The sequence below is a fragment of the Anoplopoma fimbria genome, chromosome 24 (assembly GCF_027596085.1).
Source record: "Anoplopoma fimbria isolate UVic2021 breed Golden Eagle Sablefish chromosome 24, Afim_UVic_2022, whole genome shotgun sequence".
In the NCBI taxonomy this organism is placed as follows: domain Eukaryota; kingdom Metazoa; phylum Chordata; class Actinopteri; order Perciformes; family Anoplopomatidae; genus Anoplopoma; species Anoplopoma fimbria.
In genome coordinates this window covers 19,128,374-19,153,795 of record NC_072472.1, presented here as the reverse complement: position 1 = coordinate 19,153,795, position 25,422 = coordinate 19,128,374, and the positions used below count along the sequence as shown (strand labels likewise).

Below are 25,422 nucleotides of genomic sequence, written 5' to 3'. Positions count from 1 at the left end.
GCTTCTCTTTTATATATTTTTAATGATAAAAGCAATATAAAAACTGAAATCTTTTCAGTCAAATACAAACACATCAGCCAGAAGTTAACAATAAGCAGCTACACAACGGTTACATCTTCTAACAGCTGCTGACAGAGACTGGTCATGCACTGCTGCAGGTTTTAAAGCTCATCTGACTAAATTAACCTTTTTATACTAGTATGTATTAAGGCATCTCATGTTTAAAAAAAGAAAAGAAGAAAAAGGCAATGATAATATCAAGCTCAGTTATGAAGACCGCATCTAAATTAGGCCTGTTGGCGTTTCAGAATACAGACTACTTGTACTTCTTAATTAATTTAAATCCACTTGAAACGGACACCAGTGAGTTACCTTTGTTTAGAAGTAAAATACAAAGACAAGCAATAGATCTGATGGGTTTGTTTCACTCTTACTGGGGTTTTGATTTGAAGAATCTGAAATAAGGTCAAATTCTACTGAAGCATACAATACAGCATATCAACCACTTGGCTTCTTAACTATTAGTGGACAAACAGGGTGCTGATTTATTTACTTCATCCAGGTCATTTGATTTTATTTAGATGGCTGTCTCATGATTCTGACAGTTTAATCAAAACCTTTTATCCTGGTAGCTGCCTAAGCAAAACAACATGCTGCATCAATCTGAATGCGTTATACATTTGCCCTCCGGCAGGTACACAATGATTTAGCGATACCTTCCATCTCATCTGCCGGACACATACTACAGCCCGCTCATCAGCAATAGACACATTTTTGACAGTGTTTGAGATAGTTGAATCTGCATCTTTATTTATATACTTTGTCATGAGGTTCAAACAAGCTTTGAGTATAACATTGAGGGGTCTGGTCATGCTGCTTCTTCATTTGCAAGATCAAAAGTTAAAAGTTTTTGTAATAAAATAAAAAAGGATGACGTCTTCGCCCAGACCAGTGTCACATAGGTTTTGAGGTTTAGTTCTTGTGTGTCACATAAAAACAGTCACATCTACTGCGAGAGACTTCAAACAGACAATTATCATCTTCAGGAAATCCTTTAAACGTTGTTGGTGATGCTAAACTCTATTACGATGCACTATTTAAAATATTACAGCTTACATCAATTTTACAAAAGGCTTTAAAAATGGGCAATCGGGGCATGAAGCCCAGGAGTTGAAGGTGAGTACAAATGGCAGTTTGGGTTGTTCTGGTAAATCACCTCTTTACACAGAAACACAAGTGTGTGCTGAACTGAACACGTTAACATTTGTCTGAAGGAAAAGGTTTAAATATAGAACAAAGTAGCCATGTTTAACTCAAATTATCTGTACATGACCAACAATGGATGAACCTTACATTTAATATTCAACCTTTAATAGAAAGTACATGCAGTATTTCAATGATCTCAGATTAATTTAATATTATGAACATGAGCAGCTATTTCCCAAAAAACGCAAACCAGACAGTTTCAGCCTCTGCAGCTTGCATTACGTTTAGTGTTCCCGTGTCACAGTCCTGCTAACGTGCATGCTGTCTCAGTGGCATGACTTACTGGTAGATATAGATGGACAAAAGCCATAATTATTGTTATTAGTTACATCCGTGCTTTTACTAATAAAAAGTTAAAATGACTGCCATAAAAGGGCTACTGACAGCGAGTGGATGTTACAGGCAGATAGAATGGTTTGTGATTCTCCACCCAACTTTAGAATATTGTCAATTTGAAGAAAGCGTTAGCAAGTATTAATCTAGACCTTCTAGTCATAGACCATGAGAAGGGCATGTGGGATATCTGATTCGGGGTCCAAAGATTTCAGAAATACACTGACAGCCTAAGTAAAAGTTCAAATTAAAAAGCGCCTCATTCGTGTGAAGAGTGTCAGTTCATATATATAATGGTGTAGCTGGATTGATTTAAGATCACTGAAGAGGTAATGTACAGTTTGGATTTCAGAAGTAGAAAACAATGGCCGAAGGCTTTATAAGAAGGCATCACACCATTCTTTAAGGCAGCCATAGCAGTCACCTTGCTGTTTGACATTTGCCTTGCAAGTGTCCTTCAGCCAATCCCGGAAAAGCTCCTCGTCTTTCTTTAGCACTAGAAACTGCCCGAGGACGACATACGCCTGTGGAGGGAGAGATAAACACAAAACAGAAAATCTAATCAAGACAGTAATGCAATTGTAACAGGACTTCCCACATTGACAGCCCTGTTGTCAAGGAGCCAATGTTTGACAGCTACTTGAAAACAACTCGGACAAGTAAATTTTTCCAGCTCTATAGTGATGAGAAGTAGAAGAGTAGATGGTTGATTGGTATGTAGAATAGGAATATATTGACATTACAATGACATTAGATCTTAAGCAGGACTTTCCACATACATAAAAAATGTAAAATGTCTAGATGCTACTAACAGAGATCTGTGGTAGCCTACTTGATAACAGGAAAAAAGATGTAAAAAAAATTTGGGACACTTTATTTTACCTAATTTATTACAAACTTTATCATTTGCTGTGTTTACTTTAAGATTAAGCTCTGGTTGCCCATGGATGCCATTCCTCTGAGTAACTAAAAAGGAACACTGAATAGCGTGTCAATCAAGTAAAGCTTGATTTGATTTCAATCTAACTGCAAGTATGATAACCTGTTTAAGGTGTTAACACAACAACATACTGGTTCATACTCAAAAACAACTTAAGAGCTGCTTTCACACAACGATTTTGTGTTACTTAAAATTACATTACATTACAGTCATTTAGCAGACGCTAAATTACAACATTACATGACCTTGAATTTGACATGAAAATAATTACTATACCAATAAGACCAAATTTCATTATCTGCTGCATTGTCGGTTTACATTCATTTTTTGGGTATTGATATCAAGACACAAAAACAGTTACTGTGAGAATACCACTACTGCTGCAAGAATAAGCACCCTCAATAGATAGTGCATTTTATTTGTGGTAAAATTTTCTATATTACATAAAACGGCAAAGAAATCAAATCTCCATTACCTTATCAAAACCCTTCTCCTCCAGTCTTTGGCCAAGGACCTCCCCGATGCCTGCAAGAGCCATCACAGGCTTCTCACCCATGGGCTCGGCCACAAAATCCTTATGTTTTTGAGATGTCGACGACATGGCTGCTTTGTAGGCGGTCAAATATCACCAACTATTTAACTGGAACACAACAGAGGATAGAATGTAAAAATCATGCCTCAGAGATAATGCAACCACATAAATCACTTAAAAAGAAAAAATATGTACCTTCATCTTATTTTTGCTTTTGTATAAAATGAACAGTGTAGTAATAGTAGCCATTTTAAATGCACTGACCGTGTTCAATATTTGATTTAAGTCTACCAACCAACAGACATCAGCAGATATTTAATAGCTTCCTCAGTGATTCTGCCAGATCTTTTCTAAATTAAACTTCTCTTTACTACAAATACCTGACCATGACAATAATAATGGGCAATGCTACTAAAATAAAAACAGGGGTGATAATATAAAGGGTCTTATGTTTCTGCTAAAGGTTAAAGTCATTACTTTAAACACAGTTTCGGTTTCACTGTCCGCTTTAACTTTAAAAGGATACGCCATGTGCACTGACTTGAGAGGCTAAACTGGTGTTAAATACAGTATGATGAATTGTTAGATCACTGATAGATATTTTTAAATCAATTGAAAGTTGGTGGAAGAAATACATGTGACAAAAAAACGTTGTTTTGACAAAAAAAAAAAGAAGAAAACGACAACCGCAACGAGCGGGCTGCAGAGTGCTTTTCTACCAGGGTCAGAGTTCAATAATGTGACTGTTTGCATAGTATTCAAATACACCATCTACATCGGCTAAACACGCACGTGTTTACAGCAACAGTGCGGGTCGGGGTCCTCCCACTGCTGGGTTTGCGCGCGCAATACATCCAGTGCTAACAACGTTAGCACGAAGAGCTAACGTTCACGAGATTCAGCCTGTTTGTTTCCCCACGAATCACAACAGCGGGTGTCCTCTCTGTACACACATCGAGATGATCATCGCTAAATCGTTGCGGGTTAAGTTAGCACTGTGAAGCGAGAGAGTAAGGCAGGTGAAGCATCATTTAGGCGCCTTCATGTTAACTTAACGCTAAAGTTGCTTCAAAAGTAGCCATTGATAACAACTCTTACATGTGGCCGCATGGTGCTACCTTTTTCCGGCCTGTTTTAGCCCAAAACAGCAACGTGTGTTGTGGCTGAGTATTCTTTACTTGCCAATGACCGTCCCGTCCCGGCTGAATATTGGCGTAGTGGGCTGGAGAGTCTTGTGCTTTCTGTTTCCGTCAGTCACCGGCGACCACAATCAGCGCAGCCGTTTGTTGCGTCCTGACGTCACCGGGTGCTGAGCACGTTGCTTTGTCGCCCTGCTCGTAGACTTACAGGACAAACAGCTCAGCAGCGCTCTGAACAGTCACTCCTTAACAAGGCAGCCACTTCTGATCATACAAGTAGATTATCATCGATCCAGCCTTATATCATGATGAATGTTACCTGTAATACAGGTAACTAACAACTTATATTGGGTCATTAAAAGTACTTTTGAAGATTTGTTTTATTAATTTGCATACAGGTGTTCAAATTGTAAAAAAATAAGATTTCTAAGCAGCTTACTCTTAATAAACCTTACCCAGCCACACACAGATCAAGAATCTATGTAAATCAGTGGCATTTAGATAAATACAATAGTCTTAATTCTGTTTAAAATTACGAGAAACATTATGTCAAAGAGTGTTGCATATCCTTCTAAAGTTAGATACTTCAAATTTCAAAATCATGATGAATGTTAGGTAACTAACAACTTAAAATACATTTTTTTTTTTATCATTATAACAGTAGCTACCTGATGCTGAGTAACACACTTTATCAATTCATGAGGCTCAATATCTGTAAGTTGGTATCATTACATACCCCCAATTTTGCATAGAGTCTGAGTCTGTGATCAGCAACACCGGCGCACCCCAAGGAACTGTACTGGCACCGTTCCTCTTCACTCTCTACACCTCGGACTTCCGCTTCAACTCTGGTTCCTGCCACCTCCAAAAGTTTTCCGATGACTCCTCCATTGTTGGATGTATCACCAGGGACAACGAGGAGGAGTACAGAGGACTGATTGAGAGCTTCATCACATGGTGCAGCAACAACCACCTGAAGCTCAACATCAGCAAGACCAAGGAGCTTGTGGTGGACTACCAGAGGAACAGAAGCCCCCCTGTCCCTGTTTTCATTCAGGGAGGGGAAGTGGAGAGGGTTGAGTCGTACAAGTACCTTGGGGTGCAGATAAACAATAAACTGGACTGGACACACAACACTGACGCCCTCTACAGGAAAGGACAGAGCAGGCTGTTCTTCCTAAGGAGGCTGAGGTCCTTCAATGTGTGCAATAAACTGCTCAAGGCATTCTACCAGTCTGTGGTAGCCAGCGCCCTCTTCTTCGCTGTAGCGTGCTGGGGTGGTGGCATCAGGACTGGAGATGCCAACAAACTCAACAAGCTGGTGAGGAAAGCCAGCTCTGTGGTGGGTCTGGAGCTGGACAGTCTGGAGTCAGTGGGTGAGAGGAGGATGAAGGCCAAACTCGGAGCCATCCTGGACAATCCCTCTCACCCTCTCCATGAGGAACTGTGGCAGCTGGGCAGCTCTTTCAGCCATCGGCTCATTCTACCAAAGAGCAGGACGGAGCGCTTCAGACGCTCATTTGTGCCCACTGCCATCAGACTGTACAACAACAGCGGAGACCACAGTCTGTCATCATGCTGACCAGCCCCCCCATGTGGATATACTGTACATTTTTTATTTGTATTCTTATTTTTTATTTTATTCTATTTTTATTTTATTGTATAATATGTGTATTTATTATCTGTTTCTGTGTAGTTGAGCTGCTGCAACACTTGAATTTCCCCCATGGGGATCAATAAAGGAATATAATAATAGATGTGTGAAAATTGAAAAATAGTAAGACTTCTAAGGGCTTACTCTTCATACACCTTTCCCCGCCACAGACAGAATAAAAATCTATGTAAATAATTGGCATTCAGATAAATACAATCGTCTTAATTCTGTTTGAAATTACAAACATTATATCAAAGATTGCTGCATATCCTTCTAAAGTTAGATACTTCAAATTTGAAAAATACTATGCACGCTTACTTTGACTCAGAATGTTTTATTTGTACTGTACTGGGTATTTTGTCCCCTTGCATCGTTCATCATAAGAAGATCACAGCTGTGGGATATTTTGATAACAGACACAATAAGTAACTTGCACTATGAACAAAAAAGGAAAAACGTGATTATTGCTTTTAGGGTCAATTTAATTTACTCACAGGTATCAGTATACAGAGAAGGAACACTTTTATTTGGATTGCCAGTCATGTCATAGTTGTGCGCATTAATAACTTTCCAGCTCTGTTTTTGACATTAGCGTTCATGTGACTTTTGCATCAGTCTTTGGGAAAAGGAGAAGGATTGAACAGGGTGCTACGGGGCTTTGTTAGTGCAACTTTTACACTGACTCTGTGTTTGCAGTTTGGTTTAATAGGCTTTAAATAAGCCTACAGCTCAGACAGAACATTGGAAGCCAGGCTGCAGGTCAGTCCAGTGCCATCAGGCTCCACATTGATCTTCTTCACAACTCCATCTTCCACCAACATAGCATATCTGAAACACAGAATGAGAAACAAAATGATTTGTAGCTATGGATTTGAAATTTACCAGTAAAAGCCACACACTGACTACGATACACCGAATTTAAAGACTGAATATAGTTTATTCTAGAAAAAGTCTCACATGTTCCTGTATATGTAAATTTCCAAACTCCGACACTCCAATACAATTGTGGACAGTTAATACTGTTCACTACCATAGTAAATAGGGAGTGATTTCTGAGACAGAATAAGGTTACATTGGCAACAATAGAAAAAAAATGCAAAAAAAGAGATAAAACGAATGTAATCAATCTGATACTGAAAAACTGAATTTGCTAAAAGGATCAATACCGCTTGGATCGCTTGTTCCCAAGGGCCTGGACAATCTGATCACTGTCAAGTAGCAGGTCCACTGCCTAAGAGGCCGAAAGAAAAAGAAAGATGATTACACACAGTCACAGGAAGAAGAACTGATATATTTCAGACATTAAGTTTTACCTTTGTAAAAGCTCCAGTTGGATCAGCCAGCATTCGAACCTGCAGAAGACAGTAGCAGCAAGCTCAGCATTCTCAATATAAAAAGTTATGTGATTTAATGCAGAATGATATCTTCTGTGTCATCAACCTCCCTATTCTTAAGTACATCTACTAAGAACCTGTGACGCAAAACTGATTTTAAAAAGGAACAAGGATAATATCAGTGAGTTTACAGTATGTTTCGTAAGTCATAGCAACTGAAATGTTGTGTGCCGTTAGTTATGATTTCTAAAATGTCCCTGTTGTGCAGCTAGCCCATTGCATATGTATTTTTTTTAAGCAGATTGCAGGGATTGCCTACTGGACAAATCCACAACAAATGGGAATTCATGCTTTATTTACTGCTGACAGGAATCCACGGCTCTTTAACATCTAAATTAAGCAAATTATCCTCTGAATGATGACGATATGTGGTCAGCTTTATCTAACAATTTGACTTGACGTCCTTTGTCATAGAGATTGCTCATTGCACAAAAATGACATCCCATACCTTGCCATCTGTTCCATGCTCCTTTCCCCAGGCAGCCATGACAAATGCATCATTGACAGAAATGCAAGCGACCTCCTGCAGACCTTTACTCTTCAAGTCCGCAGCCTGCTGCACAAAACCTGGGAGGTGAGTCTGAAAGCAGCAAGACAAATACAACATCAGGTGAAGCAAAGTGGATTGTGCACAGCAAGACACAGCAAACAAGAGATGACGGTGTGGTCTCAACCTTGGAACAACCAGGTGTAAAAGCTCCAGGTACTGCAAAGAGGACTCCCTTCTTCCCCTCGAAGAGCTTATCCATGGCAACCTTATTTCCCGGTTCGCCCTCCTGGACCTCCACTGCAGGGAGATGTTCACCAACCTGTTGGGGATTGAGTAGACAATCATGAAAGAAAGTAGATCCTAATTCTCAAATTACCAAAGAAAACTATACCAATATAATGAAAGACATGAGCATGGTTGTTTAGCAAAGTGATAAAGAGTCATTAATCTGAGCAAGATAGAAATTTGAATTGCATTAGGCGCACACTTGTTGCCACTGGAGGGCGACAAATCCCCAGAAATATATATGTGCAAGCGTTTCCTTAAAATGGCCGAATACCTTAACTAAACTTTAACACCAACCATTGACCGACAAATAAGCGACGCTTTGTCACACAGAGTTTTCAACAAGATGTAGTTTATTAATATTACTTTAAAAGATGCCCTTGAAGACACATCATTAAAACAAGACTTGTAAGGTCACTATATTTGCGGCTATGCAGTCCAGGCACACGGTCGATGTAAGTGAACGTATGACTTGGGTAACATTAATACGTTACGTATGCTTTCACATTCTTTTACCTACGCCAATATAATAAACTAAACAACTAAGACAGTGCAACGCCATTTAATATTAACTACACAGGGTCTGTATCCGTTGTAGACTGACTAGCGTGACGTTTAAAGGGCATTGGACCAGCCAGACAACAGACGGAGGTTAATCATTGACAGTTTGCATAATGCGACGTTCAATTCAGCAGCAGGTGTAGAGGACAGGACGGTAACGGTCAGGACGAACAAACCAACAAAGTATAGAACTCTCGGCTAATGATTGTCATGGCGACGGGTTTCAGAGGGACAGTTAGCACGATGAGCTACAGGGAGGACGGCGATGCACGTAGTTTAGTTCAATTCTCATTGAAATCAAACAAAAACCTCTCTCTCTAAGTCGTACGTAGCACACACGGCTAACGTTAGCTCAACGCATGCAATTCTTACCTGAATCGGCATTTTGACAATAGCAGAAGTGTGTAGCAGTTTGACGCGCTGGACGACACGGGTGTGTTTGATGACAGCGCCTGTGATGGAGAGCATTATCGCTATTTGAGCAGCTAGCGTGAATGTCCTGCGGTACGTTTACGGCCTACGGTGCAGTGTGTCCTGTGCTGCGTTCAGGCTCTCAGGCGCTCCTCGGGCTGCCTGTCACTCTAACTTACCACTGTTACTTACAGGAGTGTCCCACATTGAGTTTGGCTGTTGGGACTTAACCTGGCTTCCAGATTTGGGCCTGCTAAATCTTTATTTACTGCGCCATCTGCTAGCAGAAGCCACGTGTCTAATGTTGTATTTGTTAGACTGATTGATAAATGTGCAGCTGTGGAAGTGCTCAGATACCTTAAATAATAAAAGTAGAAATATCATGACCTAAAAATAATCCATAAAAAGTACATTAAAAATGGTGCTTAAGTAAAAGAGCACAACGACATTTTAACGTTGTAGTTTATTAAAATGGAGCCACTTGAAGGTTCTTTGTTTACTACCAAGTGGATTAGCAGTGTAGTACTGCATCATGTCATATGAGCATTGGAGCATGTGTTTTTTTAAGTAAAAAGCTCAAGGACCTTATTTGGCAATCCTACACAGACAGACTTGTCAGGTTAATGTAGTGGCAAAGGTTAAAGCTTCCAATAGGGTTTCACAAAAGTCATTTTTGTGAAACCCTATTGGAAGCTTTAACCTTTGCTTACCTGCAGGCATAGGGGCAAAAATGAATGCAAAAACACATGGAGGCAAACTGTCTACAATGGCAGTATGTTCAAGTATGCAATGAATTACAACCATCCATGGATTATTTTATTCTGGAGTATTCGTTTATCATGCTCAGGACCTGTATCTGAAGTCTCTCCAGCATTTTTGAAGGACTGTCTCTCATCAGTTCAGAGTGTGTTCAAATGGTCAAAATCCATTAAAATCACGAAGTTGACAGTTTCAACAGTAGTCTTCGTCACACTACCCCCATGATGGGAACCCATCTAAAACACACAAACACGCATCCATAAAAACACACAGGGAGAGATGAGACCAATGATATGTGGTGGTGGTGGTGTGTCCATTTATTACACAACACAAAGCACCTACAATAATCCACTCCCCGTTGCGTCAGACAGTGGATGATCTCACTTTTTTCACAGTGATTTTTATGTGGACATGTTTAGACAAGGACATCAAACTGTTTTATCTAAATGAAAAAGAAAAAAGAAAAAATCTACACACAGAAATTCACATCCAATATCACACGCAAAAACAAAGCAGTGTCAACAAACAACAGTAAATTGAGTAAAAAATAGAATTTAATCATTTAAATAGTCTTTCAAAATACAAACATTGATTTGAACTTCTAAATAATATAACGTTTAGTAGCTATTCTTCATTATAACTGGCTATGTTAAATGTACACTGTGGCTATACAAGGAAATGTGTGAGGTTTGGTAATTTATTGTATTGCTCATTTATATTAATGCGCACATATTTAATAAAACTACAAATGACTGTATTATTTTAACAGTGACACTGTAAATGAACCTGCCTTCCTCCGAAACCCACCGTACCTAAAACATATCTGTATGCTAATGAAAAAGCTTCCATTGTGTAAATGGCCAAGTCAATATGAAGAAACGTTAACAGCTCTACCTCGACCCAGGCATTTATATTTATTTGTTTGCTAGATAACAGGAACACGTAAGCTGTAAAGCATGATTAATGAGCCATAAACTATATGAAAACAAAGAAATAAATGATCTCAGGTGTTTTTAGCAAACTGCAAAGACATTCAATGAACCCAATGCTCAAATTTAAGTTTACAAATCAAAAGATCAAGCATTACATTTGTCTCCACAGTAATATGGCCGTCTGGCTTGCTCTGCCTCCTGAGGTAGCCCTCTGTAGCCTCACCGTGCCCCTAAATCTATAGAGCCATGTAAATTGATCCCTAAAATGACAATCAGATTCAGAAAATAGACAACTGCTTACAAAAAAAACCAATTAGTATATTTATATTATCCTGAATGGAAAGCTTCATTTCAATACCAAACCCACAACAGTGTCACAATGTAAATAAAATACCCTTAAATCCTAGAAAGGAAAATGTATGAAAAAGCAAGTTTCAAGTCTTTACAAATTTCAGAACACTGTAAGCTGCACAAATATAATTGTAATGGGGAATTTGTATCACATTTGCTGGCTTTATTGTCTTCCACTATAAATTGCATGTTTGTTTATTTAAATGGAACTGTACATGGCTGAACGATTAATGGCCTTTTGGCCACTAAATATTCTGATCTGATTTTGACATCAGATACTGTAGCCTTGCATTGCATGTGAAGCTTACTATATTGATCATTTCTATTGAACCTTTCCAAACCTGCTGAGCTTTCAGGATGTTGTTTTTTTTCTGACAAGGTTTCAACCTCCAAAAGGAGGATGTTGCATATGTTGCATCTCTTGTCCTGAGCCCATAACGGACACTTGCAGGTTTAAGTTCAACAGATGTACATATACAAAGGAGGGATCTGTCATCCAAACAATTGGGATCTTTTATGCAAAGCTCTTCATGACTGCGGAAAATGCAGCGAAATCTCACCATCACCTATCAATCATATGGATAAGTGTCATAGCCCACAAATCAAATAGGTCAGACCTGTCTTTTTTTAACAGCACAGCTGCAGAAGTCAAAACAGTGGTTAGATCTAGTGGTGGACAGTATAAAAAAGCAGATGAGGCCTATGCGTTTCTTTTCTGACCACTATTGTTGCGCTTTATTGTGAAAGAGTTGCATTCTTCCCTGATCTCAGTGCAGCTCATTGGTTTGGACTGCACACAGATGCACACGCTTGCTTGCATGGAAGCCAGTTTTATGTGTGCCAATAGGATTTACGTACAACACTGAATAAAGTACCTTCCAAGTACGGCATTCTACACAATCTTTATATGCACTTCTCCTGGACTACAAATCAACTGCACAACCTTATAAAGAATCCTGCACCTACCATGTACATCAGTGGTTCCCAACTCCGGCATTTAACCCCAAAAGTGCTGGTGTTTATTTTTCTCTTGCTAGTGTTTTAAATCTACTCACCTGGCATCCCCTGACCCAAACCACTCTCTACTAGCAGCAAGAATTTCAGAAATCAGCACTTGGGGTCCTGAGAGTGGAAAACTACAGATATACACACAAATAACTAGATGTCTCACCATTTTATCCACATTTTAAATGTGACAGACAACAATCGAGTCATTATATTGCTTTTAACATATTGCAAGTAATTCCTATGAATTTGCCTCGTCGGCACACTAGACTATAGTAAATACAAGCACTCCATGTGCGTGTTAATCTGTCTTTTGCCCAGTACATTATTATGGCTTTCATGAGTAGGTGTTGTTTTAAAAAGTTCAAAAGCCACATGTTCTGGGTCTTTTCTTGGGTACCTAAATGTTTTTTCTTCAGTGGTTATGCAACTGCAGATCAATGCTGTGATGGATCTCACCGTGAAAATGGTTGAAACTGAGAAGTACTCTGAAATTCGTGTTAGATGTTATCACTCTTGGAGCCCTTTACCAAAGTCTTACTGCAAATAACCAATTCCCACTTAGGGACATGAATGCATCAGCGTTTACTTTTTTCATAATATTTTCCTTTCTTCATGTATAGCCTATGGAAAAAGGGAAAAAAAAGGACAATTTTCCCCAATATGAATTCTCTAATAAAATCTTTCATTTCTCACAAACCACACATCCACTCTTGAAGACTAGATCTCCCTTGGGTCTTTCTATGCATCCTATTTGCTGCTGCTCTCTACTCTAGGGAGAGTCCATCATGGCTTCCAGCATCTCCAGGAATAGTTTGTGCATGGGTACACCACCACGGGTCTTGATGCTGTAGAAGGTGGTAAGAGCACGACCAGCAGTCTGTCGGAGAAGAGGCAATGTTAAAAGGAGGCGTCCTGTGCGCTGGGAGTCGTCCGGGCGCCGCTGACATTCCAGCTCCAGCAGGGCCTGGTGGAGGAGGTCCCGCAGCTTCTGCACAGCCTCCATGTCCTCGATGTAAACAGAGTCTAACAGAACAGCAGGGGGCACATGGAAAGGCATTGAGTAGGGTGTTTACATTCTCTCAGCTTTTACCACAGAAATAAAGAGTGTGTTGACTGGTGGCTTACCACAAATACAAACTAATGGTAGTCTTTATTTACAAAACAAATGCATGTGTAGTGCAAGCAGGGCATGCTACTAGATTTTCTGTTGACAGTAATCTTGAGTTAGTCTCTAAGGGGAGGCTACATAAAGGTGAAACCAGTGACCTTGCAACAACTATTATACTATATACTGTATGTTTCCGCAATGGCACATCTGCCTGCTAAAGACTAGAAGACTTAATTTTTATTTGCCTAACAACTGAAAAAAAAAAACCTTCACTGTACTACCACTGGCTATATGAGAGTTTTCTCAAGTTGTCCTGATACTTTGGCTGCTGACATGCACATAATTCCATCAAGCTAAAAATCTGAATAACGGACATTGTCTTCACCCCTTCCTGCTAATCTACTGCTTCAATTGCAGTTTGTGGTACCGTTGAACTGCATTGCATCATGCTGAGATTATATCACTGAGGGTATACTTAATATTAGAAACACTCTGTGTAGCACAATACAATTCAGCAGCAACACAAACTGCAGCCTCCAAATTGATCATAAAGTTTAAACAGATTCATCAAAACTAAAAAACTAATTATCATCATGGAGGTTCTAATGTTCAGACATTAGAACCTCCATGATGATAATTAGTTTTAGCCATAAACTACCTCATGATGTACCTAATAAACTGGAAACTCAGTAGTTTTTCATATACGCTATGTGTCAGCAGAGGTGTTGAGCACTGAGCCTTAATATTTCTAAAATTATACTTCAGAAAAATGTAATAATTTCCTCTTAACTTCAGACAGGGCGACTCCACTATAAAAGGCTGCACGAACCCCTTATATGATCAACAATACAACTAGAAAACACTTTTAGGTAGTTTCAGTTTGGTTTCATGTCAAGTGATATGAAAACCCACAACATAATTATCAGTTCTATAATCCTTAGATTGATTCTAGTTCTATGTGATACAAATAAATGTTGCTTTGCAAGAATATTGAGTACAATCTATTTGTCTGCATACATTTATACAACTACACAAGTATAATTACCCGAGTTAGTGAGTGCGATGGCTTTAAGCATGACAAACTCCTCCCGATCCACGTTTAGCGACCGGAAGCGGCGAGCAAGTTGACTAATTGCAGCGTTTAGCTCGGTCAGTCCAGCGACACGTGACATCTCCTCATCAAGGACAAAATCCTCTGCGAACACCACTTCATCCTCGCAGCCAAGCGAGCGGTATGCTACACCCAGCACCAGCACCTCCAGCCACACTGACTGCAGCACGGACATCTGGTCTGCTAGGGACAGCGACAGGAAGCCTGCAGAGGAATAGACAAAGAGAAAGAGAGAGGGGAATTTAAATGACTGGCAATAGGTTCAAATTGCTGGTGTCGACTGGCACCGGAAGCACTGGTCCCATGTTTAGATAGCAGCCAAATATTGGGCTACATACTGTAGGCAGCTGGTGAACCAACTCTTGCTTGTAATGCAGTCAAGCACTGCATCAGTTCAGTTGAACTGTCGGCAGACATTTTGTTTTACCTACTAATTTTGTTGTACCTATCAATTGGGCTGTTCAGCCATCAGAATCAGGTTCACACAGGCCCTTAATAAAAGTCAGGATTATCAATTGTTTCAAAGACCTCTATGATTATATTTTTTCTAGCTTTTACTCATAATGTCTTTAATTTGCCACGGTTATATCAAATCGGTTCCGCTATCTTCCGGTATGTTACTTTGTACTTACATTTTTTACAGGGGGTCCTATTTAAGCTATCTCCTACTCAGAGGGGGCTTATTACTGAAATGTATCTAAGAACCATGTCTTTAAACAACTTCATATCCTGCACTCGACTCAGTTTGATCCAGCTAAAGATGGTGCAAAGAGCCCACTTCAGTAAATTCAAACTGCATGCAATTTACCCTGATTCCAATCCCAAATGTGATTGCTGCGGCAGTCTACAGGCAGACTTTTTCCACATATGTTCTGGTCCTTCCCAAAGCTTAAAACGTATTGGTCGTCCATCTTTGATGTATTCTCGACGTTGTTGAATAACAGGTTTCAGATATGCCCATTACTGGCCATTTTTGGGGTGCCAGTTGAAAAGTCCAGAATTCGGCATTTGCAAAAGACCAGGTTTACACTTAAAGGGTCTCCCGAGCTCGATCTAAAGAATTTGTAATCCTTTGTCTACCAATTTAATGCTTTAACGCTATATAATCGGCCTGTGGCAGGCCCCTGATTGATATCGATATATTTGATTCCATGGCTAAATATGAACTAGTGGAATTATTTTTATTTAAATTTATCTTATTATCGGTTTATTTAGTTTTTATAAAAATGTATTTCTTATTTATTTGGATTTGAGATAATATCATATTTGTATATCTTTTTTCTCTCTTCTGTAATGCATGTTGTTGAAAATATGAAAAATTAAATGGTGACAGCAGTGTGTTTATTGTTTTTCACCAATAAAAACTACTCAAACAAAAAAAAAATAATGATCATTATTCTAATTCTCGTAAAAATGATTCCAGAAGTAGTGGCCTGAGTGAAGCATTTAGCATATTTCTGCCTGATGAGAATACATCTCTATTTCTGCTGCCATGCTCTCCTCCCCTATTTTTCCCTCTGAGCATTTCTTACCAGGAATGTGCTTGGCCCAGCCAATGATGACGACCAGCTCCCGGTCAGCAAGGTCACAAAGGGTGGTGAGCGTGCGCTGAGCTGTGTCAGGCTGCAGAGGGTCCGGCATGGCAAATAACTTCTCTGGCTCTGCCACTAGAAGGTGGGACACAATGATGTTGGAGGAACCTATGTCACAAAATAGACAAAACAAGGGATTAATATGATGTACATTTATAGACACACAGAGACACAAAATATGCATTAGTGTTTACTATACTATAAATACAGCACTATAGGATATATGTGAATACAGAGCTCCAACTTAGTTCACCAAAAGTTGTGCAAATTAGTACAGAAAAAAGTAAGGACTCGCACTGAACCACTTCTTGGGCAGTAGAGGGCGCCGTTTTTGTGTTGCTTGTATGTTCTGAGCACCTCGTGTTTCACCCACCCGGCATGTCTCGCATTTTTGAGAGGAACGCTCTGAGCTCCTTAAGTTGAATTTTTTTTTTTGAAATACTGCATCATAGTTGAATGCCTTCGCCAACCAGTCATGTTGCAGTTTACATCCATTTCTGTCCAAAATGTCAACACTCCATCATTTTATCCAGTTAAACATTTGTGTTAAATTGTTATAATAAGCTTTCGAATTCTTTTTGAAGTGTGTATTTTTGCCCATCAAATTCTAATACATTCATCCTAGACATTCAAGTGGACATTAGTGCCAAATTTGAAGAAATTCCCTCAAGGCGTTTCTGAGATAAACGAGTACGCAAGAAAAGGACGGAAGGGAGGTCACAGTGTCTTTGACCTCTGACCTCAATTATCTAATCAGTTCATCCTTGATTCAAAGTGGAAGTTTGTGCCAAAATTTGAAGAAATTCCCTCAAGGTGTTCCTGAGATATCGCATTCACAAGAATGGGACAGACGTGAGGTCGCAGTGCCTTTGACCTTTGACCCCTCAACGTCCACTCAGTTTATTCTTGAGTACCAGTGGAATTTTTGTGCAAAATTTGAAGAAATCTGTCCTGGTGATCTGATATATTGTGTTTACAGGAATGGGATGGTGATGGATGGATGGACAACCCAAAAACATGATGCCTCTAGCCCAAGTTGTCGCCAGCGCGGAGGAATAAAAAAGGTTCAATCCTGAACAGATGGACTCTCTATCTCTACTTCTAAATCAAAAGAGCACAGGAGGGACATCCCAACTGAACTGTTGCCCACTACCCCAAGCTTAGATTTGTTTGTCTGCGATTTTTGTTTTTTTAATTACCTTGGCATTGCTTCTGTTGGTAGTTACATGTAGCTTGCCAGCACACGTTCAATCGACGGTTAATAGAAGCAGTGACTTTCTATCTCATTTTCATAAATTGGTTATTGTTGTAGTATTACACTATGCTGCCTACCTTTTTCACTCTCCTTTGTTAGTGGTAGAGGGGCACTCTGGTATGTTGCATTCTCCACTTCTGGGCGTCTTTTGTACTTCTGTCTTCCACCTCTGACCCTGTCAAGACGAACTCCTGCATTGGGAAAACACAGAACAAACATAACACACATTTAGAAGAGCCTTATGACATAATATCAGTGGCTACAGAACTTCTGCATACCATGAACACTCACCCTCTTTCAGCATGCCTACTTTGAGGCACTTGGTGAAGCGGCATGCTTGACAAGCCTTTCTGCGCCTCTTGGTGATCTCACACTCATTCGATGCTGGACAGCTGTATTCAATGTTACCTTAATGGCAAAATAGAAAATGATCAATTTACTGAAAAGAAAAGAAATAAGAAATACAAATACGAATGAGCATTTGATGTCAATGAAAACCACCGTCTTGAATTTCACATCCTGTTTTCTGTTTTCTCTCCAACTAGTTTAACTGGACAGTGCTCTTATGGTTGAAAGTTAAATGAAAGCATGTTATGGAATACTTGAAAAGGAGCATGCATATATCTATATCTATATCTATATCTATATCCATATCTAGACATATCTATATATATATCTATACATATCTATATATATATAGATATATATATATATATATCTCAATATATATATATATATATATATATATATATATAATATATATATATAATATATATATATATATATATATTATATAATTTCGTGCTATGCCCCTGGGAGGAGGTTAATAGCAGTCAGTGTCATGCAAAATACCTCACATTAAACATGATTTAAGTACTCTAAATGTAAAGCCTGTCACCTTGTTACATTACAGAAGAAGGAAAACATGAATTGTTTACTGCTTGTTCTGCCGTGTCAACATGTAAACCACAACACACACCTTGAATGGTTCTCTTGAAGAAAGCTTTGCAGGCCTCACATGACGCCACGCCGTAGTGGTACCCAGAGGCCACGTCCCCGCATACTAAACACAGCCTCTTCGGCAACGTGCTGAGGGCGTACTTGCATCGCCCTGCTCCATTTCCGGTGGAGCCCTCCTCCGCTCCATCTCCACCCTCGTCTTTGAAGTGGCAACGCAGAGCCGGTGTGTAGAGTGGCGGGGAGTACCGCTTAACGCCGTCTCCTCTGGTTCCTCCACCGCCACTTTGAGAGGAGTCTGAGGAGGCCCCGCCAGGGCTGGTCCGACCTCCCCCACCTCCTTCTGGACTGCTCGGTTCTGCCTTTATGTAGACGTCTGACCGACGCTCCCTGGAAGACATGATGTCTACAGGGGGAGAAAAAAAAACCCATAGTAAATAAAGGCATAAACATTTTACCTCATACCTTTGTCTTTGAAAATACCTTCATGTCACCTGGTAAAAAAACAACAACCATTACAAAAAATTACTGTTTGCACCTACAGTATGCCTTTAGTTTATTCATATGGGATATTTTGAGAGTAAACACAGGATTCAGAGGTAACAGGCCGCCAAAAAGCAAAATGGATACTGGCAAGACTTAGAACTGGGACTGAATATCTGTAGTGTAATTGTTGCCTTAATCCAGTTGCAAAACAATTGTACCTGTGCAATTAGACCAACGTCTAAAATTATTTACAGCCCAACATACACTATACTGCCCCCAGTGACTACTAACCAAGTCAACTGTATTTACTTCACATTAAGATCATGGTCAGTTTTTTCTTCATGGGTTGTGAAAAAAACACTGATTTTGATTTATTAGCATGCCAACATGACAAAAGGCCAGCTTGTTCCTTCTCTTGTTCTTTAGCAGCACTTTTTCCTTATGTTGTCTGTGCATCTTTTTACGCTCGGTTTGGTTTTTTAAGCCATGAAAAACCCCTTAGATTCACCAAACCAGAACCTTTCTCGTCTGAAATATAACTACGCAGTCCTCAAATCATCCCCGCGGTGTGAAGTCTTTGTCTGTGACATTTCTAGACATGAAAATAGCCAAGGTGACTGGATGAAGGTCGCTATGCTCATAAACAGTGACCGCTCTTCCCTATTCAGACACATAACTTATAAGGCAGCAGGAGTACTGCGGCAATCTGCTTGCCTGCCCAGGGCTGTCTATAGTTCTCAATTTAAATACAGAAACAGGCATGGATAATACTTCACAAAGAAGACTCATGAGTCCAATATTATAGTTAATTTATTGTATATATGATCCATAAGTTCTTAAAAGAAAAAGGAAATATGTGGCACAAATTCAGCACTGCAAGGGACAGAAGAAGTGTCCCAACAGCCACTTTCACATTACTGATAATAATCATAAAATCCATTGCAATTCCATAACTTCAATATCAGGATTGACAAAAACAAACAAATACTAATAATCCTCAGCATCATGTAAATACTTTAAAACACACACACACTACAGATTACTCAGTTTCACAACAGAGAATCAAGGTGTCAAGATTGCCACAATTGTGGAAATCAAATGACAAGTTTTATGATTTATTTAAATTAATTCAAAAGGTATCATTTGGGAGAAGTAATAACATTATGAAATTAAAAGAAGGAAATTATTTTCCTAAGTGAATTTACAATTGACCTTCCACAAACAAATGCAAAGCCTGAATGGCCAACGTAAATAGTTGGAAAGATTGCCAAGTAATTTTATTACATGCTTTTAAGCTGCGATTGAACTTCCAGTAATTTACTTCAAACGTACATCATCATGTACCATACATTAAATAATTTATAGATAAGACAATTAGCCTAAAATAGTGTGACCTCTTTGGCATACAGTATAATGTTGTAACCTGAAATAGGCGCCTGTGTCATGTAGTCTCTTGCATTAAAGTAGTCTAAATATTTGTGTGGGCAAAGTGACCACCACTCTGCAATGCTCCTTATTATTATATTTCATTTAGAATTTAGGTGTGCCATGTCTGTACTCACCCCCTTATGAAGGTACCAAGTCAGTACTTGTACATGTTTCATTATATTGTCTAAAATTAGCAAATGATGATAGAAATGTAGATTACGCTGTTGTTAAATTGGCCCCATCAACAGGAATCAGAAAAATGGGTGAAAAAGGGGATGAACAAGGGGGCAGGAATTTTAGTGTGTCTCTGGGCTTCAACTCATCAGTGGATACATTAATGCAGAGCCATACTCCAACGATTGTTCTCTTGTTCCAACTTAATAGCTCACTGTGGGAGGACGATCGCTGCAGACTAAGTAGTTGTAATCCAGTAAAGACCTGAAAGTGACTTGGGATTTTTTCATGGGTACAAACTGGCAATAGACTGCTATTACCAACCCAGTTTTCCTTGTTTATCAGTTAGGCTGATAATCCAGTTTCAGCCTGTACATTTTCAAAGTGGTGCAATGTTTAGAAATGCGTTTCTTATCGGTTCAATGCTCCAATCCCTCACCCTGCCCACAATGACCACATTACATATGGTTGTATGCTCTGTACACACTGCTACGGGTTACTGACATATAATAACATAAAAGGTATAGGCGTTTGCCATAATTCACAAAAGTCTCTTAGTATATTCTATACGGTACATACTGTATGGAAAAGATGTCAAATTTGTTTTATTTTACATTCAGTCTCAAAACATATTTACTATCATCATGTCTGTGTGTATCAATCAATCTGTGTGTTTATGGCCTATAATCAATAAGAGCTCAGTCCTGACCTGGGGTGTATGTTATCTGTCAATGCCAATCTGCTATGAATGTATATTATATTACTAATTTATAGACGTTTATAATAACAGGCCTCTACTGACAACCTAACATTCAGAGAAACGTCACATCACAGTGTGCAGTTATTGGACGTGACTCTTAGAAAAACACGATTTTCTGTGCTTTATTGTATGAACATATATCTTTTTAATGCATCTGTTAAATACTTTTGCCTCTGTCTTTCAGTCAAAACATGTATGTGAAATATGATTTGAAGGGGATCAAAGTTTTTTTCATAGCAGGTATATAAAACAGGGCTAAAGGCCCACTGAGGAAAAAATGGACAGGGAAAAGAGGCTCTCTTTGCATTGATACCATGATGCTATGCCAACAACATTTCACTGAGTGTATGTACTTTCATATACACGATTAAGTGTAATACAGTGAAGTATCGCTGTAGATAAAGGCTTTTTACATCCAGGGACGTATCACTTGCTCCAGATATCAGTCAATGCAAACCCCAAGTGTGCCTTTATCACATTTATTGCTACATCTAATAATCCACCCCTGTAGTAGCTGACAGTATTCTCTTTGGAGTTTGCCCCCTCTGGACTTGATTGTGGCACTGTTTGGCAAGCAAAGCACTGCACACTTTGCCTGTTTAAAGTTTAGCTTCCTCGGGCTGAGTGTACACGCTCGGTGAATGGGTCGGACAAAAACATCATGACCGGTACATGAGCCCAGATAATCCACAATGGCATTCAATTGTGATCAAAGCAGACCAAGAAGTACAGCTCTACCATGTGCACCGCTGGCCAATTCGGAATCTCCTTTGGCAAAAGAGGAACATCGGTCTCAGAGCAGAAATTAATCAATAATAGCAACGTGGTTACTATTTGTTTAATTTAAGCAGGATACACAGTGACTAGTTACCTATTTCACTCGCAACAGAAACGCGTCGTGTGTACAGTAAACTCATACACCAGCATGTTGTGAGTAGCGTTAGCATTAGCTTCAACAACACATTACGATAACTGCAGGCTAGCTTAGCTAACTAAGCTAGCTAACTAAGCTAGTAGCAGCTAGCGTTAATCCTGACTGACCAGGCGCCCTCCCGCTGTGTCAGAGGTTTATTTATGTCACTCTAACCCGGACTAGGCTGCCTCTTACCTGATAACGGTGACTAGTACGGCATCTAGGGCTTTCCACGGTGTGATATCATGGCACAGGTTTGACAGATAATCCGTATCCAGACTACCAGAGCCTGCTAGCCTGGGTTGGTTGGCTGTGTGTGTGTGTGTGTGTGTGTGTGTGTGTGTGTGTGTGTGTGTGTGCGTGTGGGCCGGGCTACAATCGGCTTTTTCTAACAGCTGGTAGATGATAATGGTTGGATATACTGAAGCTACAGCACGTTAAGGTCAAGGAGCACTCTGGAAACAGTTTGACACCGTTTTCCTACAAAAGCACTTTTCATTATTGTTCAACTGCCAAAAGGAACTACATGTTAATAGACATATATTTTTATATATACGAGGCGTCTTTGGATAAATCTGTTCAGCCCTAATTACGAACTTGATATAGGCCTATAATAAACTGACTGGCCAAGTCCAAAATCAATTTACTATCAGTGCATTAGTCATAAATCCAGAGTCTTGTTTGACTTACACACAAAGGGATTTTTATTGAGGAATGACTGAGGTGTTGTATTTATTTAGGTAATGTTTATCTGTTTTGTTATCTTATTAGGAAATTCCAGTCAACTGGCCCTACATTGTGTTGGGCACACATCCTTGTTCTGTTGAACAGAAATTGCTGCAGAAAGCTTTTTTATTTTGGCGAGGCCACATTCAGCATCCCCAAAATAAATACATTTTTGGCCCCTCAGACTGATACTTTGACTGCTCCTTTCTCCTTACACATTGATTCAGGATGTTCTCACGTTGATTCATATTAGTTAAGCAGAAAGCAATCCTTTCTCCCCTCTATACCCTACTTCTCCTTTGTTTATCCTTTTTGGGCCTTGCAGGGCAATCACCCACCCTTTCAACATGCCCTATGAGTTTCTTGATTGCAACAGAATGATAAGCACTGTGCCATCAATAGCCACTTTTAATATTTTGGATGTGAAATGGAAAGCCAACACCATCAAAATCCTTCTCTGATGTTTTTGATACATTTCTCCCTCCACATCCCTCTTATGGCCATGAATGTTTTCATAAGAAGACAATAACATCGACAGCTATAATTCCATCAAAGCCTTACAAGAATGAACTTTATAAATACAGAACATTATCTTAGATGAAGCTAGCGCATATATTTCATTAAAGGTGATCTGAAAACATTACCTGTTTGTTGAGCTGGAGTTTGAAGGCTATATTTTTGTGACTCGCCGTGGTAGCTCAATCAAGTGCTGCTGCTTTGGGTTGAAAGCTGCAGTTATCAGGACACCTGCAAAGCAAGCAAAGGTTTTTAGTGTGGTCACAGAACAGCAGGCAGCCAAGTGACTTTTTGTGTTCCCCGCAGCCATTTGTCATATTAATGCTCAAACATTTTACCAAGCCTCATGGTTATCAGATTATTAACGGGTCGTAACGGTGCCAGTAGTTTTGTTTCCTCTGGTTAATCATGTGTATGATCGGAACAAGGAATCTTGCCTTCCTAAAATACATATTCCACTGTATCTATCCATATTTCTGCATGCTGCAAGAGCACCCTCCCCCTTGCGCTGTGTGACACACTCCAAAGGTCACAGTCACAGGAATGCTTGAAGGACAGACAGAGTGAAGCCAACACCTTGTCTCTCACTCATACAAAGTCATAAGCTTAAGTTTTGTGATAACTCTCTGTAAATAATTAAAGAGACCAGATTTAATGTAAAAGAAAAAAGTTGAATAAAACATAACTTTAGTTACTCTAAGTGTAAACATGGCTCTGGCTTTTTACATTTTAAAGACTAGACAACATTAAATGCTAAATTGAAGCACAGAAGGACAGTTTTCCTTCAAGCAACTTTCTTCAGCAACAGGACTGTAATGTGTGACAACTTTAGTTTACAAAGGGGACCTTTCAACAAAGACGATTATTTTAAGTTATATATGTAGATATTTTTTATATAATAACTTCTATCTCTGAATAACCTACACTTTTTCGTAATGAATGCAAAGTCAAATGTCATAGAAACCAGCCCTTCCTTCTTCTTAAATGGTTTCAGACCCATTTATCATACTTTAGTTAATAGACATCGGCGGTCTTTGTCGCTGGTAATGCATCACACTGACTGTATGGCCTATAAAACTCAGTTTGAAGGTTTTAAATGCGGCGCCCTGTGGCAACGGCGAGAACAGCACCCAGGGGTGACCTTGTCTACTGATCTCGGACCGGTGAAAGGTTAATTGCCACAGTGGATTATGCTTTAAGATCAGTGACCTCAATCCCAGTCCCGCAGGCTCGGTGTCTTGCATAGTTTAGTGTGTTAAAGCAGAAAGATGAATAACTCAGAGGGGTTAAAACACATTCACACACAAAAAGCTACTGTATACAGTTAAAGAAGTGCGGGCTGTTATTTGCCTAAGCAGGAGTCGTCTTTTTTAAGCGTTGACTTGCGGTGGTGAGCCAAGAGAGTTATCCGATTCATCTTTCTCAACCATGGCCATGCATTCTTCATTTACTCAATTAATGAGCATGCATCCCATGTATTAAGACATGTTGTGCGGGGTCTTTAAATAGAGTGTTATAGCACGTATATGCAGGTGAAGTAGTCAGAGTGTAGTTTACAAGGAGGACGCGTGAAGCCCACTTCAAATTGCAACACCACCTAGCCTGCCAAATGTTTATTGGGAGGCTCGTGCCCCCTACCCCCAATAACGTGGCCACGCGAACTTAGCTCTGCCAGGCGGGTCGTGCATGCACATCAGGCTACCGCCGAGCAGCTGACATCCTCGCACACAGATTAGTAATAGCCCGAGCCCACCACGGGCTCTGTCTCTGCAGTTTGCTGTAACCTATAGGGAAAGGCTAGGCTACTTACTGGGAAATGTGAAAACATCGCAGGGTTGTTGTTTTTTTGTTTTTTTAATCTGAAGTCAGTCAAGTCGTTGCTGCTGGTAAGTCCACAGTCGGTTTGACCGGTTCAACTGCGCTGTCCGAGCCTCGCGGGGTGTCTCACATCGCATCCCTGTGTTGCCGTGTGGTAAGGCGATAACAACAACCGGCCACGGTCTTGTCCGCCTGTTCTGTTCCGTACACGGGTGTTATAAATTCTCGTCTTCGCCTGCCACAGCTGAGGTTGTTGCTGGACATTAGCATCAAACCTACACGAATGAACACCGAATGTCCGGTAAGAAAAGAAGAGTTTCACAATAAAACGTGGTAGAATCGCGTAACACAACGTCTTAAAGCCAAAAGCAAGGTCTACGGTGAGAGAGTCGGCCTCTATTACCTGAATGTGCTACATTCTTCCCATAATAACTGGTAGTGTTACTAAATGTAACGCAAATCACGCTTTTATTTAAACAAGCGCAAACGATGTGACTTCCGGTTCATTCTTGGCTTCTTCCTC

The 25,422-nt window shown here is 39.8% G+C and overlaps 3 protein-coding genes across 7 annotated transcripts; all 3 read right to left on the bottom strand.

Moving 5' to 3' along the window:
- Window positions 1-783: 783 nt before the first annotated feature.
- Window positions 784-4,456, bottom strand: banf1 (BAF nuclear assembly factor 1). Of its 4 annotated transcripts, none has more exons than XM_054625262.1 (3): window positions 4,170-4,456; window positions 3,015-3,179; window positions 784-2,123 (listed from the first exon to the last, which is right to left on the bottom strand). In XM_054625262.1, the coding sequence occupies exons 2-3, from the start codon at window positions 3,138-3,140 to the stop codon at window positions 1,977-1,979; spliced, it is 273 nt and encodes a 90-aa protein (XP_054481237.1). In that variant the 5' UTR covers window positions 3,141-3,179; window positions 4,170-4,456; the 3' UTR covers window positions 784-1,976. The 4 variants fall into 4 exon arrangements, with proteins under 4 accessions (XP_054481237.1, XP_054481238.1, XP_054481235.1 ...); XM_054625263.1 differs by having other exon boundaries at window positions 4,250-4,456; XM_054625260.1 differs by having other exon boundaries at window positions 4,190-4,454.
- A 1,731-nt stretch (window positions 4,457-6,187) lies between these two features.
- prdx5 (peroxiredoxin 5) lies at window positions 6,188-9,314 on the bottom strand. Its single transcript, XM_054625258.1, has 6 exons — window positions 8,967-9,314; window positions 7,933-8,067; window positions 7,707-7,838; window positions 7,178-7,216; window positions 7,031-7,095; window positions 6,188-6,692 (listed from the first exon to the last, which is right to left on the bottom strand). Exons 1-6 carry the CDS (start codon window positions 9,060-9,062, stop codon window positions 6,587-6,589), a joined length of 573 nt encoding a protein of 190 aa, XP_054481233.1. The 5' UTR covers window positions 9,063-9,314; the 3' UTR covers window positions 6,188-6,586.
- A 527-nt stretch (window positions 9,315-9,841) lies between these two features.
- On the bottom strand, window positions 9,842-25,121 carry esrra (estrogen-related receptor alpha). Of its 2 annotated transcripts, XM_054625766.1 has the most exons (8): window positions 24,892-25,121; window positions 23,210-23,312; window positions 18,101-18,484; window positions 17,413-17,529; window positions 17,199-17,312; window positions 15,807-15,974; window positions 14,209-14,478; window positions 9,842-13,078 (listed from the first exon to the last, which is right to left on the bottom strand). In XM_054625766.1, the coding sequence occupies exons 3-8, from the start codon at window positions 18,477-18,479 to the stop codon at window positions 12,825-12,827; spliced, it is 1,302 nt and encodes a 433-aa protein (XP_054481741.1). In that variant the 5' UTR covers window positions 18,480-18,484; window positions 23,210-23,312; window positions 24,892-25,121; the 3' UTR covers window positions 9,842-12,824. The 2 variants fall into 2 exon arrangements, with proteins under 2 accessions (XP_054481741.1, XP_054481742.1); XM_054625767.1 differs by lacking the exons at window positions 23,210-23,312; window positions 24,892-25,121 and adding an exon at window positions 22,035-22,152.
- Between the last annotated feature and the right edge of the window lie 301 nt (window positions 25,122-25,422).

Excerpts from the sequence above, each read along its gene's own strand:
- banf1 (XM_054625262.1), bottom strand. The coding sequence starts at position 3,140 with ATGTCGTCGACATCTCAAAAACATAAGGATTTTGTGGCCGAGCCCATG. Across the intron at positions 2,124-3,014 it reads AGGAGAAGGGTTTTGATAAG|GCGTATGTCGTCCTCGGGCA; the intron begins GTAATGGAGATT and ends CTCCCTCCACAG.
- prdx5 (XM_054625258.1), bottom strand. The coding sequence starts at position 9,062 with ATGCTCTCCATCACAGGCGCTGTCATCAAACACACCCGTGTCGTCCAG. Across the intron at positions 7,839-7,932 it reads TTACACCTGGTTGTTCCAAG|ACTCACCTCCCAGGTTTTGT; the intron begins GTTGAGACCACA and ends TGCTGCTTTCAG. Across the intron at positions 6,693-7,030 it reads GGGAACAAGCGATCCAAGCG|ATATGCTATGTTGGTGGAAG; the intron begins GTATTGATCCTT and ends TCTGTGTTTCAG.
- esrra (XM_054625766.1), bottom strand. The coding sequence starts at position 18,479 with ATGTCTTCCAGGGAGCGTCGGTCAGACGTCTACATAAAGGCAGAACCG. Across the intron at positions 17,530-18,100 it reads CTTCAAGAGAACCATTCAAG|GTAACATTGAATACAGCTGT; the intron begins GTGTGTGTTGTG and ends TTTGCCATTAAG. Across the intron at positions 15,975-17,198 it reads AACAAAGGAGAGTGAAAAAG|GTTCCTCCAACATCATTGTG; the intron begins GTAGGCAGCATA and ends TTTGTGACATAG.